Genomic DNA, 15,581 nt, shown 5'->3' on the forward strand with positions numbered 1-15,581 from the left:
CCCACTTCTTCAATTTTCTGTAAGCAGATACCAATTAGCATTTGTCCCGTCTTTTGTGTGGAACAGAGATTACACTCAGCTCAGCCCCCCAGATGCATATCCTCAAGAGGGAGAAGAACGCTCATTACCATTCAGCTGGGAGAGAGAGAGAGAGGGAAAAAAACTGCTGGGAAGAAAAAGTTTTCTTTTCTGGAACCAGCACCGAGCACCCAGGAGGAGCTGTGTTTGTGCCAGACAAAAGCCATCTGACCGCTTGTCCACAGAGTGCTGACCTGTGTAGGCGCTCAGGCATCCACAGACTGTAGGTCCCTGTACAGAGCAGCATTGACTGGGCTAAACAATAGCTGTGGGGAAAAAATATCAAATAAAAAAAGGTGGGATAACAAACCTGAACCTGCCTTTACATGCATTTATATAATGGGCTCGCCCCGTTGCGCGGGCTCGCTGTGCCCGCCCTGCATCTCGCATACGCTGCGCGGCCTCGCCCGCCCTGCAGCTCGACCACTGTGCAGGCTCACTTGCTCCCTCACGCGCCCTGCAGCTCGACCTCTGTGGAGGCTCACGTGCGCTTATGACATCACTGATGATGTCACAACTTCGCATCACTGATAACATCACACTTGCTCTCATGACATCACTGATGATGTCACAATGCCTATGACATAATCAGTGATGTCACAATGCACAATCGCTCAAGTGACACCACTGATGACATCACTTCCAGTTGAGTGACATCACTTCCGGGACAGGGACAAAAATCACAGAGCCCACATGCTCCCTTTTAGTTATGATGATGATATAGCCTACTACTAGGTACTTAAATGTTCTTATTTGCATTCTTCATTATAAGGGATGGATAGGATTTCTTTTCATCCACATTTGCAAAGGGTATCAGAGCACTTTTTGTGACATAAACCAAGACTGTTGGCGCTGCAGGTGACGACACAGCCAGAGTGGCTGATGCTCATGGGGATGGGGGACACACCCCTCAGTGCCCACGGCTTCCCAGGCGGGAATCGAACCCAGGACCTTCCAGCTGTGAGGCGACAGCGCTGCCACTGCGCCACCGTGCCCCTCCCCCCCCTGACTGAAACACATCTTGAGTTGCCTCATGCAGGAAACAAAAGCAGACGAGTATGTTAGGGACACTTGGCTCCCAGAATGGGGCTTTTCTCCCCCATACATTGAGCTGAAGCAGGCCTGGCAGTGAGCAGTGATCAGTGCCATGCACCAGACTGCACAGTGAAGAGGCAGAGAGGCAGACAAGAAGGTCTCTATGCTCACGGGTCTCCTCTGGCACGTTTGCCCAGGACTTGGGTAAGAGCAGATGGCATGTGGGAGTGTTCAACCAGACAAGCTGCCTGTTCAGACCCAGCGAGCCGAGCACCTATCACTCAGAACTTTGACGTCACCGCAGCAGGGGGAGTAGAAGGAGGGCTATAGGGAGAAATTCCTGTTGAGCAGAACCCTATACTACATACAAAGACCTATTTATGAGTTATCACCAGTAGAATCAAAACGTCTACATCTTTCAGACTTGACTGATTGACTTGCAGTATTGGGCAAGTTACTTTCAAAATGTAATATACTACATATTACTAGTTACTTTAATTTGAAAGTAATATGTTTCTTTACGATATTACCGTCTGTGTAGAGTAACTTGTTACTTATTACACTACTTTTGCATTACTTTCACCAAAATAACAGCAGTAGCAGAATGACATCGCCGCCCCCGGAACCATCCCGAAAAATTATTTCAACCATCTTGAAGTCAGTGTAAACAATCCAAAATTCTACATGTTCTCATTTTCCTTTGTTATTGTCATCTATAGTGGTTATTTGCATAAAAACAATTTGATTAGGAAATTATTGTATCTTTATGTGCTTTGATAAAAAACAAAATGTAACTTAATTTGCAATTTGTAACTTTTGTTACTTGACAAAGTAACCGGTATAATATTACTGAAATCCTATTGGTAATTAGTTATATTACTGAGTTACTGCTAAAAGTAATATATTACATGTAATATGTTAGTTTTGTAATGAGTTACCCCCAACACTGTTGACTTGTTGACTCAACTTGTAATGCAATAGGTCGGGCAAACAAACCTCTCAAAGGCATGCTGTAAAAAAAAATTAGGTCAAATAACCAGCATGCACTATTAAACCGGTGACTTTTACTTGATTTCCTATCCTAATATCATAAACAATCATATGAAATTAAATAAGTCAAAGGCATCGAAAAAGACCAGCGCCACAAGGAAGGGTGACGCAAATACATATCAATTGTCTCAATGGAAGTCGTGGGAACCAAACAATAATACTATTCACACTCATACAAAAGTGCTGAGTCAGTTGCAGACGCAGCGCTCCACTGGTTGAAGCATGACATCATAACGCTTGAGTTCCACTGATGCCCGTCTTGAATGAATGACAGCTTGCGACATTCAAAGATCACATCATCACCATCTGGTACTCTAATGCTGTATATACATTATATTTCAAAGCATCACAACCATATAGGCTTAAACCAGGAGTGAATGTTAAAGGTTACCTACCTTTTGAGTTAAGAGCCTGGATTTTCTTTGCTCCTTGGTCACTTTTTCCCCACTCTCAGATCTCGAAAGCTGGCTGCTACATTGTTACAAAGCAGATGTTCCTCTCTCCTTTCTGTCCCAGTGGATTCAGGGCAGCATCTCCACTGAGCGTCTTCACTGTAACAGCAGCATCTGTTTTAAGAGTGTTATTTCTGACTCCATCATGTTTGAGCAGGTGAGTTAAGAATGACAGACGACATAACAGAGGCCCACGCGGCCTGGTGCTGGTCACGCGACTGGCCAAACGGGGCCTGTTATAATAAATCCTTTGTGAAATCCACACATAAATATCACGTCATCTCCATTGTACTTAGGACAGTAGCAGAACTGACATCATATATTAATTGATTATTTGAACCTGCATGCCCCTCTGCACCTTAATCGAGCAACAAACGACACATCTTACGAGATCAAATACTTTTCATATGGTTTTTAATCGGCGCTATTGTTTTTCAGTGGAGTGTTAGGAGGGGGATTTGATACTGACCTTGTATCTTCTCCCTGGCTGGCACGAACACACTCTCTCTCTCTCACACACAAAGCCTTTCTGTCTCAAACAAAGTCAGTCTATTGTGGTCAGGGAGCGCACAGCTTCCAGACACGAGGGGAAGGAGAGGAGAGGGTGGGGGGGGGGGGGGGGGTGATTTAACCCCTCGCATTCAAGTGATTCCTAGTTAATGCGATGCACAGATTACTTCTTCTTCGCTATTGATAAGCTCTGACATCATTAAAGCCGAGGTCATCCGGGACAAAGAAAAGTGTCTACTTCAGTGTGAAGTCCGAGTTGAAGCATAATAAATAAATAATAAAAGACAATTCACATAATATCAATTTATTTAAAACATATACCCACAGAAATGTCAAAGTAATACAATAATATTTTATGTTACGTCAGCTGCTATGTCTTCATGGAAATATACAGTGAGCAGTATCCATACATCAATAACCTGTGAACACTGAGAAATGTAACATAGATAAGATTACGTGTACTGATTACACAATGAACACGCTCTATAAAGCTAAAGTGCATTGCATGTGCGTATTTGTCTCTGCGTGTGCGTGTCAAGCAGTCAGCAAACTCCATATAATAAGAGACATGTTCAGAACAGAACACTGACGTCGTACATGTGTGCATATGTATATGGATGTAACGTGCGTTCTATGCATCTTCATGTATCCACGGCTCATACCTTCATACCCATCTCTGCTTCATCTCCCAGGCCCTCTCGCTGATCCAGTCCTTGGTGAGGCTAACCGGCGAGCGCTCCGCGCCCAAGGTCAGACACAGCCTGGCCAGCTTGGGCCGGTTCCTCTCCAGGTAGATCCGGGTGTCTCTGTGCAGCTGGTCCCGGGCCCCTGGGCTGCTCTCGTCCAGCGACACCTCGGCGCTCAGCATGGGGTTGAAGCGGAAGTAGACGTCGCGGGAGAGCAGCTCATCCAGCAGCGTGTGGACCCCTTCGGTGTCGGTGGCGCTGCAGATCAGGGTGCTGATCTTGGCCCTCAGGCTGGTGGAGGTGGCGGGGCCCCTCTTGGCGTTGTCATAGCGACCCGTGCCGAGCGACAGCACGCACTGGAAGGGCTGGTCGGGCCACAGCAGGCGGCTCTCGTGGACAGCCAAGGCACAGGGGTTGTTGAGGAGAATACCTCCATCCTACAAGAAGACACATATATACAGTAAACTCAAGCAGAAGCATTTTGTTCAATTCGATCTCAGTCTGAGCCGTGTGTGTGTGAACATCTCCATCATTTGGAAGTCGCTGTCTTCAAAACGTGTTTGCCTGCTGGAGTGGAGAAGACTCTGATTTGATTTGTTCTTCCTCCGTCCTCCTCCTTCAGTTGTGATGAGGCACTTTGAGGATCGCTTGGATATCGATCATGACGAGAACTGATCAGCTTCATTAACTTTGGCATCAAAATACGTAATGACGACGTATCTTGATGTCAGTTGTCTATTTCACTCTCAGCCAAAAGATAAAGAGATGTATCCTTTAGTAACCTCATTTTGATTCTGTTGACCTAACAAGCAGACTGGTCATCTGGGTCTTACCAAATCATGCATTCTCAACCATAATTGCACCGTCCGACTTTAAAGGCAGAAGGGACTATTTTCCTACCTGGTGGATGTCGCTTTGTAGGGGGAACTCCTGGAAGTAGCCGGGGGCAGCTGACGATGCCCGCACGGCCTGCCACATCTGGTAGCCAGAGTCTCCTGCGTAGCGGCTCAGAGAGCCTGGTTTGTGGTTGTAGTTACGGAAGACGAAGGCCTTTGGACGACTACCCCAGTTCACCACTGCGCTGACTGCTGACACCTGACCAGAGATCAACACCTTCTATTATCTTTGGAACATTCACAAAAAACTACTACAACTGCAATAACTACAGGTTTTATTATGCTTGCATAAATTGTAACTGCTGTCTATAGTCTGACCACACTGGGGCACTCTTTAGCCATTCTAGCCTCATCAAATCAACATGACATTAGTGCAATGTACAATGTGTAGCACATTGTGATTTTGATCACAATATCATATCATAAAATCAGCCATGGTGGTGGTGGCAGCATCCTTACCTTAGGACTTAACTCATCTCTGGCAGTTCGAATCAGTACTCGTTTACCCATCTTTTGTCTGAATAAGATGAAGACAAAAATGAAATGTACATTGAGAGCAGAATGCTGTGCTTTTAACATCTGGAGAAAATAATGATAACCAAAGCGTTCCTATAATCTATTATGTGCATACTGAAGCAGTGTCTCCCAGGTCTCTGTGCTATAGTAGGAGTGTGTCCAGCCCATATTCATGGTGCCAACCAGGGGGTTCTGGCTGAAGACGTCGGACCCGAATCGACGGTACATGTCCTCACACTCCTCTAGAGAGAAACGGGCCAGACCCAGCATGAAGGCTAGAACTGCACCTTTTGTAAAAAAGCAGAGAGAGAGAGAGAGAGAGACAGAGAGAGAGAGAGAGAGAGAGAGAGAAGTAGGACAAACAGACATGAAAGGTTTAGGTTGAGAAGCATGAAGCTGTTTGTGACAATATGCTAATAGGTTATGTTACTCCTGGTAGCTATGTGTCCTCAGGTGTGTTCCTCACCTGTGCTGACTCCACAGATGTAGTCAAACAGCTGGTGGATCTGCTTGCCTGTCTCAGCTTCCAGCAGCTTCAACACCTGCAGAGGCACCACTCCTCTGGAAAAGGCATGTACAAAAAACATTGAGATTATCTTAAATGGGGCTCTACGTACAGCACAGCATGTAACCTACCACATGAAGCCCGCGAGAAGTACGTTTCTCGCAAATACCTTGTACCGCCACCGTCAATCGAGAGCACTCTTATTCCACGGCCTTTGACTGGATCCACGTAGCCAATCAGAGCCAAGGTTTCTCTTATGGCGCTCTGAAGTTCCTGGTCGTCTCTATAGTGGCGCCGTCGTTTCAACAGTATCACTGCAGCTTTCTCCTGGCAATAGAGACAGCGTTGAATGATTCACCGTTTTAAAACCAGTTTGCACTTAATGCTTAGATCATCCGATTGTTTCGTTTATAACAGACCTGCCACATTAAAGCTTTGCATGATGGGTAGTGGATAAGGTGTTCGTTGAGTGCCTCTATGCAGGCAACCAGAGCTTCTGGAGATAAGGCCTGTCGCAGACAGCCAATCAGCCCACGTGTCATTTCCTCTGACTGCCTCTTACTCAAGACAAGCTGAGAACACACAAAACCGGTATTAGCAACAGGGTTACTTTTATGTGTTTTATTTAAAAAAAATCAATCGGACAAGCAACATTTTGAATTCCTCAGTGCTTTTTCTTAGTAGATTACAGCAGTGGTTCTCAAATTGTTTCACATAAACTGACAAAGATTAGTCCACGGACCCCCATTTGATAGGATTTTGTCCCACGGTCCCCCATATGATAATAAGATTGATGCTTTTAGATGTTTTATTACAGAAAGTGTATAAAACCCATGACCAAAATAGTCGTTGTGTTACCCCATTTGAGAACCACTGGATTACAGAGTACCCACAATATATAACCACTTTTTCAGGTGTACAAAACGAATAATACTGTCTTGAATTTGGTGAAAGCCAATTTCACCCAATTCTACTCGCTCCAGAGAATTCTATTAAACTCACCCGTCTATCGAATGTGGTCTTCAGTGAAGCTGCGGCAGGTTGGGACTGAGTGGTCTGTGCCCAGGGGCCCAGTTTGAGATAGCCACCCAGCAGGTTAGGGATAGCACTTGTGGGGTGCCGAAGGCAGTCCATGAACGATACAGCCTGTAGTTTGTGGGTGCCGGCAGATCCAGGCTCGACTCCGACAAGGAGATCTCTATCCATGTCTTCCTCCGAAGATGCACCTCGGGCCGTGAAATAGTGATTGATGTGACTGGCCATTTGGAAGTAGCTCTGCCCATAATGAGTTGCATGGCTGCTGGGGTGGAAAAGGCCTCCGGTTTGTGGGATCCAATGTTCTTCCTGCTTCAGGTGTGACGGTGCATTCTGCTTCAGGTGTGACGGTGCATCTTGAGTGTTTGAGACAGATTGTGCTGAAACGTGTTTTTGAGCAGCGCTACTGTTTTCCACAGCAAGGCGATCAGGTTCATCTGTAACTTTAGCACCAAAGTATCCATTGATGTGTCGTGTAAAGTGAAGGTAAACCTCATCCCAGTTACTGGAGACATCATTACTTTTCACTGTTGCTCGGTTAGAATCCATTTGTACTTCAGATTGTTCAGCTTCTGTGGGTTTTTTAATGTAACTTGTTTGCATTTTTATCCTCCTCTGCCTCCTGGTGGAACCTCTGGTGTGGGACAGCTTTTCCGAAGTCTCCTGCATATCCATTTCTTCTGCAGGACTCCGGGAGAAAGCTGAGTTGATGTGATTAGCGACATAATTGTAGCTTTCTCCAAATCGTGTTGCTATGGTGCTGGGGTGAAATAGTTGCAGTCCAGGATTCGCCTGGAGCGGAGGACTCGGTTCTTCTGGCTGGGCTCGTTTTGATGTTTCTGGCTGCTCTTTGCGTTTCAAGGTCTGTGTTGTATCTTTGCCTGGCTCGGATACTCTTCTCTCTCTGGCCGCCCTCTGACTCTGACTGCGCCTCTGTAACCTGCCTAGATGTTCTGGAGTTGTGACGAGACTGGCGTTCCCGGAATTCTTGAAATACACATTTATGTGTCTGGAGAGTTGATTGAATGATTGACCAAGTCGTGCTCCCAGTGAACTCACGTGAAACGTGCTCTGCGCATCCTGGAAGTCACCAATGGGTGCCCCGGGTTTGAACGCCTCCCTATCAGAGGAGTAAAAACGCACGGCCTGGAGATGTTTCACTGGTATGGTACACTCTCTGAGGAAGTGGCCAGAGGTAGAGCGTGCATTATTACCGTGTTTTAACTTTGTATTTCTAAAGACGGCTTTCCGCGTTAAGCTCGGAGGATGAGGAGAGGACAGCGGAGAACATCTATGGAGGTCCAGGGAGAGGCGCGTCTTAGCCAGATGAGGGGAGTTTCTGAGAACGCTAACGAGGTACTGGATTTTGCAGTACGATCGTAACGTCTTACCGTCCAAGCAGTTTGAACGTGGGTTGATGCCAAGGTAGCGACCCATGTTTGACTGTTCTTTGACTGATTGATACTTGTGAGCCTATAAGGATTTAGGCTCTCGTAGCATAACCATCGGGTACCTAGGAAATACAAGAAGATACACAGTATTAATATTCCTTTCAATGTCAGTGACCAAATTCTGGGGGAAAAAGCGACATGTAATTTGTTCAAAATTATATTTATATATACTGTCAATGGTTTATGCCAGTGGTTCTCAAATGGGGGTCCGGGGACGCCCAGGGGTCCTTGAGGGGGTCCCAGGTGTCCCCAGCCAAAAGGGGGGTCATTTATTTTCACTATAATTCCATTCATAAGTAACACAATGACTATTTCGATCATGGGTTTTATACACTTTCTGTAATAAAACATCTAAAAGCATCAATCTTATTATCATATGGGGGACCGTGGGACAAAATCCTATCAAATGGGGGTCCGTGGTCTAATTTTAGTCAGTTTAGGGGTCCTTCATGTGAAAAAATGTGAGAACCACTGGTTTATGCAGCATAATAGTTTGAAAACAACCTGCCTTCCCTCAAAGAAGAAGATGACAAAATGCAACCTATGCTGCACACATGTCCCTCCACCAGTGTGCTATATCAATATCTCTGCTGCATGTCTGGTCATAACAGAGCCACATTATCACTGGTGTAAACAAGAGGAGTGTGCATGCTTGCACATGCTGATCAGTGTGTACAAAGTAAACAACACGTGTGCCAAAATAGCCATGCCCTTCTTCCACTATTGCCTAGTACCATGTCCCTTCAGAAATGTAACATGAAGCCTCTGACCAATACATCAATCAATATGGCCTGCAAACATAAATCTCTAGTCTCCACATTCACAAGATCTGTCCGCAATGCCACAGAAATGTGAGAAGACAGGTCGCTGTCCTTAGTTGCTCTTGTTTGGCTATACATCTTAACACATACATGTCTGTATGTTTTTTTTTTACTATAACTTAAAAAACAAACATAAATAGTGCATATATAATCATATACACATGAAGACGGCTTTCTTCAGAGTACTCATAAAGATAAAGGCAAACGTCAGGTGCACTTAATAGTCAACATCTACCAGCATTGTTTTCCACCTGAGTGGGGGAAGGTCAGGTACCAAAGGAGCTTATGTCTAACCTTGAAAGAAGATCTCTTAAGGCACGGGCTGAAAAGTTACCTGAGACACGACCTAGTTTTTCTTCTATCTTTGCAATTCTTCTTTAACCAGTTCTGTCCTTTGATGTCCACTCCAGTACACCACTCCAGACATGCTGTCAGAAGGACCATATGTTGTGATACTTCGTTCCATTCTTGTCCCGTGTATGGGCTCGAATCCTATTGGCTAAGTTCAGCTGAGGGGTGTGGACTTGCCTGCCCTCTGGCTGACCAATGTGAAAGCACACAGGCTTAAGGTCATGTGATGTCACTGCTGGACTGGAAGCACTGAGGTCTAAAATTAGGCCAGGCAATAACTCAAGGGTGTCAGTGAGTTACAGTTGGCACTTGTGTCACAGCACACGCACATCCACACACACACACACACACACACACACACACACACACACACACACACACACACACACACACACACACACACACACACACACACACACACACACACACACACACACACACACACACACACACACACACACACACACACACACACACTCCCGTGTAGGACAGACAGGGGTGTGAAACTGGTAACCAGAACTTTCATTCTTAGAAAACTGTTCACAGTTCACTGGGTATACTGGTCTTGCATGGTTTATCAAAAAGTAAAACAAACTGAAATGGGGACGTCATATTCCTTCAGAGCTGTGTTTTGTAAACATCATTCTGAATCATATGCATTCCTCAACTGTTGTCATATACTGTTCCCATATTTACTTTTCTGTGCTGTATTGTTGATGAAACATGTTCCAGACAAGAGAGGCTCATGGGAGGTTAGACAGACTTGAGTGTCTGTATGCATCTGTTGAGCATAGTGAGCAGTGTTGGGCAAGTTACTTTACATTAGTAACTTAGTTACAGTTACTAGTTACTGCTCTGAAAAGTAACTCAGTTACTTTAAGTTACTCGTTACTTTCCAGGTAACTAGTTACTAGGAAAGTAACTTTTGAGTTACTTTTCTTTTTTAACTCAATTCTCTTATTAATGCACACACATTATTTTGGGGTTTCTGTAGCACAGTGTGGGACAAGACAACTGTCAAATTTGATCATTGTACCCATTATCACTACGACGAAAAGTAGTGAAACAAGAAAACACAACATTTAGGCATTGAGGCATATTTATTATTGCCTTCAAAAAGTAGCCAGTACACTTTTGGCAGTGTATAATTAACAACTGTATCAATAGTCTATAATATCCTGGCTGAACAACATAAACACTGTGGTTACCGTTTGTAACAGCAGAGTGACACTCAGCAGCGCCCAGCGCTGCCTGCAGATAGGGACAGAGCAGAGCCTCAAAGCAGCCGCTCGTCGCGGCTGCCTTTAATAGCAGTTCATCTCCAAAAGGCAGCAGACTTGCAGGCATTTTTTCCCCATTTCATGACAACGCGAAACACACCGTGAACACCCTCCAACGCGAGGGGAATCTGTGAGTGAGAGACGAGTGCTTGCCTGGTGCAGCAGGGCACTGGTGACAGACAGCCTGAGAGAAGCGAGGAGGAGAGGGCTCCATGCTGTTGACTCGCCGAGCGGTGTGAAGTGAACACTACCGTACACATCACAGCTCGCGCAAAATGACCCGTTTCACTATCAGAATTTGGTCCAGTAACAGAAAGTATAGAAGTGCCGCACGATTAGCCTACTTCCTCATCAGACCGCCGTCAGACTCGCATTTTCCTCTCTACCCTCGCTGCTGTAGGTCCCGCACAGAATCGTGAAGTAACGAGTAACGAGCCTGTTTAAACCGCAATAATTGTAAGTACGTTAAGTTACTGATGAAGTAATTCGTTACAGTACTCGTTACCGCAAAAAGTAACTTAGTTACTGTAACGCGTTACTTAATAACGCGTTAGTCCCAACACTGATAGTGAGTGAGAAATCATTGAATAATTTAATTCCAACTGAGAATATTTTGTCACTTTGCTCAATTCTGGTTTACAGGTGCTTTTATCCTAAGATCGACTAACACAGAAATTATACCTGGTATTGTAGATAAGATTCAATTGTCATTTGAGGTTACATTTATTAGCCTTCAAAATAAAATGAAACATTCAATGAATATACCAATCATTATTTCCATGACAATCCCTGAGTAGTAACTCACAGCAGATTTCTTCTTTTAGAACTACAATGACATCTAGTGGCAGCTTCACAACAACAGTTCTGGAGATCTACTTTTATCTGCAGTCCAATGTATGTCTAGCTACGAGAAACTGATGGTTTTTCTAATCAGAATACAGTATTCATGTTTACCATTGTTAGGGTTGAATTTTATTATGCGTCAAAAGTTTGTTTTCTTTTGTTAGAAATGTTTTAAGATTCATTCATTTTTTGTTTTGTTTTGCAGTCTCACCAGACACCGACACAAATCTGCTAATTTGTCATCGTTTGACTTTTAATATTTTTTTGTCACTTTGCTTCTTTGCTTTTAGTCATAGGCAAAGAACTTCTAGCCTACATCAAATGATGGCTCCTCAAGTCAACAACACATTAAAATGTAGGCTACTGAGCATTTACGCATTTTTCTCTCTCACCAGTCATTGTGTTTTCCTTTCCTGCCCCGTCCACCTCCGGCGATTTGTGGCAGAGGCATGACTTGCCACCCGTCTGCAAATTACCTGTGATTTCATACACCTGTTTACCCCAACAAGCAGAGGCGGTCCTTCCACCAGGCCGATCAGGCAGCCGCCTGGAGCCTCGTCCACTAGAGGGCCTCGCAGACCAGAGCATTTCGTTTTTAGTATCTCCCGAGTCCGTCCCTACCACCGGCCTCCCCCTCCCTCCCCCGCCCCCACAAACACTTCCCCGTTTCTTCTGGACTGGTCAATCCAAACGAATATAAAAAATAAACCTGACTATCATCATTCATGTTGTATCACCCACATTTCACACTCTCACTCACAAAGTAATATGGACGATCTATTTCATTTGATTTCCACCACTTGGGATCGATCGAGTTAGCGTTGTCATTTGCGTGATGAGCAGTCGGTACTGTGACACTGTAACACCACCACTTGCATTATCACGTTCAGTGTGTTTACTTGTCAGTCAGTATCAGAGGCAGAGAGGCTTTATATCAGCAGCATCTAGCTAGCCGCAGTAGAAGTTGTAGAACACAATGAAGCGTTTTCAGAGTGGAGCACAGAAGAAAAAGAGGAAGTTGGAACAGGGGAAGTTTAATGAAAGTTTGACCAAGATGACAAAATTCTTAAAAAAAAACGCTGACTTGACGGAGGACGAGGAGCAGCGAGCAGCTGCAACGTTAATTGAAGCAGCACCAGGTGAGCGTGAGTTAGCTAACAACGCTAGCACTAGCAGCCATGCTAGCTCTAGGCTGCCTCTGCCTGCGTCTGCTGGTGCTGTGGCGGCAGCTAATGTCACAACGCGCGGGGAGAACGCCTGCCACGCCTCGGAGGATAAAAGTGACAGTGACAGAGCCGAGTCACCCACGGTGACCACCACCGATAATACCGATGATGATGATGATGATGACAGAGGCAGAGAGGACGCGCAGCAGGCGGCTCATGTTACTACGTTAACGTGGGAGTCGGTGTCGGACTTGGACGAGGAGGAGGATGAAAGTGTCAGAGCCTCAGCCACGGATGATGATGACAGTGGTGTCAGTGACACAGAGCAGCAGCAACCCAGTGAGCCCACCACAAATCAGACACCCGATCTAGCTCGCCTTGATCCAGCAACAGCACTGATTGCACCATCATCACAGAGTGACGGTCACGGTGAGAGCAGTACATCTTCAAGTGACAGTGAGTTGTTGATTATTAGTGAAGACCCCGCATTATGGCCAGCTAAATTTACAGATAAAGAGAGAGTTGAAATAGTAAAAAAAGGCCCCATTCAAATAAAAAATATTAAGTTTCCCATAAATACAGACAAACTACACCCAAGACGGTTTACAGAAGAAAATTACAACATAACAATGAAAAACGGGGAGAAAATAACAAGGACGTGGCTACAGTATTCAGTCAGTGCAGATGCTGTATTTTGTTTTAGCTGTCGTGTCTTCGGAAAAAGAGACATACTGCTGGGCAGCAAGGGCTTTCAGGATTGGAAAAATATCACTGCCAATCTGAAAAGTCACGAGTACAACAAGGATCACATAGAAAATATGGAGAAGTGGCATCAGCTTACAGAGAGATTAAAATCAAATACCACCATCGACTCAATTAACCAAGAGTTATTAAATGAGGAGATCAACCGCTGGAAATTGGTCCTCAGGAGACTGTTAGCCATTGTGTGCCATTTGGCAGAACGGAACCTAGCCTTTCGAGGTCACTCAGAGAACCTATTTGAGCCCAGAAATGGCAACTTTCTGGGTCAGGTAGAACTAATGGCCCAGTTTGATCATGTAATGAGCGAGCATTTGAGAAAGATTAAAAACCAGGAGTGCAAGAAGCATTATTTGAGCAAAAGAATCCAAAATGAACTCATATCACTGGTTGCACAGAAAACAACAGATGCTATTGCTGATCACATCAAGAGAGCTAAGTACTTTGCTGTCATCATGGACTGTACACCTGACAACAGCCACACTGAGCAGTTGTCCATTGTCATGCGGATAGTAAACTGTAAAACAAATGCCGGCGTTTCCATTGAGGAGCATTTTGTGGGTTTTGTTGATGTCCATGACACAACTGGAAAGGGACTGTATGATACTTTCATTAAACACCTAGAAAAACTAAAAGTAAACATCTCTGACTGTCGTGGCCAGTCATATGATAATGGAAGCAACATGCAGGGGAAACACCAGGGTGTACAGAAGAGAATGTTGGACACAAACAAGAAGGCTCTGTGTGTGCCCTGTGGGAGCCACACCCTAAACCTGGTGATTGGTGATGCAGCAAAGTCCTCTGTACGGTCAGTGAGCTTCTTTGGACTACTCCAGAGAATATACACCTTGTTCAGCTCCTCTGTGCAACGGTGGGAGATTATGCAGGAGCATGTAGAGTTCACCGCCAAGAATCTGTCTACAACCAGATGGGAGTGCAGAATAGACAGTGTCAAGGCCCTCCGCTACCAAATGCCTCAATTTGTGGAAGCCTTGGCTGCACTGAACACGCATGCCCTGGCGAAAAAGGATGCTGAGACTGTGTCCACATCTCAGGGCATTCTCAAAGAAATTAACACATGGGCGTTCATATTGTCTGTTATTATTTGGTATAACATATTATATCAAGTAAACCGTGTCAGCAAACTCCTCCAGAGTCCCACCGTCTCAATAGAAGCACTGAAACGTGAAACTGATGGAGTCAGAAACTTTCTACAAGAATACAGGGAGACAGGACTCAAAGCAGCACACACAGATGCAAGAGAGATCGCAGAGGAGCTGCAGGTTGAGATGAAACTGCCAGAAGAGAGAAAACGGAAAACAACTCGCCAGTTCGATTATGAAGGAAGACAAGAAACACAGTCCACCCCAGAACAACGATTCAACCGGGAGTTCTTCTTACCACTTGTTGATACAGCACTTAGGAGCCTCAATGATCGATTCACACAGACAGAAAGTTTCTTCGCTCTGTATGGGTTCTTGTATTCACTAAATAACATGAAAAAAGCAGTGCAGGATGCGACACTGGGCCGTAGCTGCAGGGAAATGGAGATCAAAACAGAAGATGTTGATGGAAAGGACTTGGAAATGGAGATAAGGGCTGCAGTGAAAGCCTTCCCAGACCGTATCTCTACCCCAACGGAAATGCTGGACTATATATACAAGGAAAACCTTCTTGATGTATATTCCAACCTGAGTATCGCACTACGTCTGCTTCTCACCCTCCCTGTTACTGTTGCCTCTGGGGAAAGGAGTTTCTCAACTCTAAAACTCATCAAGACTTACCTCAGGTCTACAATGTGTCAGGAGAGGCTGTCAGATCTTGCCATTATATCAATAGAGCAAAAAGTGAGAAGAACGCTGGACATGGAGGACCTGATATCGGCATTCGCAAATGCAAAAGCCCGGCAGGTGAACTTTAACATCTAAACACCAGCACACGCACAGTAAGTAATAGTTTTGAATTTCAAATGTTTCTAGTTATTCAATGAGATATTTTTCAGTGGAAGTGATCTCTCACTCACATGTTAAACCTGCCCATGCCTCTTTTTTTCTCTCTCTTCCAATCTCTCTCCAACATAGAATTATGTCAGCATCCAGACCAGACCTCCATGACCATGTGCATGACCCTGCTCACTCACCTGCTGC

At 44.9% G+C, this 15,581-nt stretch overlaps 1 protein-coding gene across 1 annotated transcript; it reads right to left on the reverse strand.

The window, feature by feature from the left end:
• Nucleotides 1-3,476: 3,476 nt before the first annotated feature.
• LOC310780665 (calcium-independent phospholipase A2-gamma-like) lies at nt 3,477-8,200 on the reverse strand (the record flags this gene model as incomplete). Its single annotated transcript, XM_083641182.1, has 8 exons — nt 3,477-4,248; nt 4,712-4,906; nt 5,167-5,224; nt 5,339-5,510; nt 5,690-5,784; nt 5,898-6,055; nt 6,148-6,300; nt 6,731-8,200. The coding sequence occupies 8 exons, from the start codon at nt 8,198-8,200 to the stop codon at nt 3,790-3,792; spliced, it is 2,760 nt and encodes a 919-aa protein (XP_083497308.1). The 3' UTR covers nt 3,477-3,789.
• Nucleotides 8,201-15,581: the final 7,381 nt, after the last annotated feature.

The sequence above is a fragment of the Poromitra crassiceps genome (genome assembly GCF_964638095.1).
Source record: "Poromitra crassiceps genome assembly, chromosome: 8".
Lineage (NCBI taxonomy): Eukaryota > Metazoa > Chordata > Actinopteri > Beryciformes > Melamphaidae > Poromitra > Poromitra crassiceps.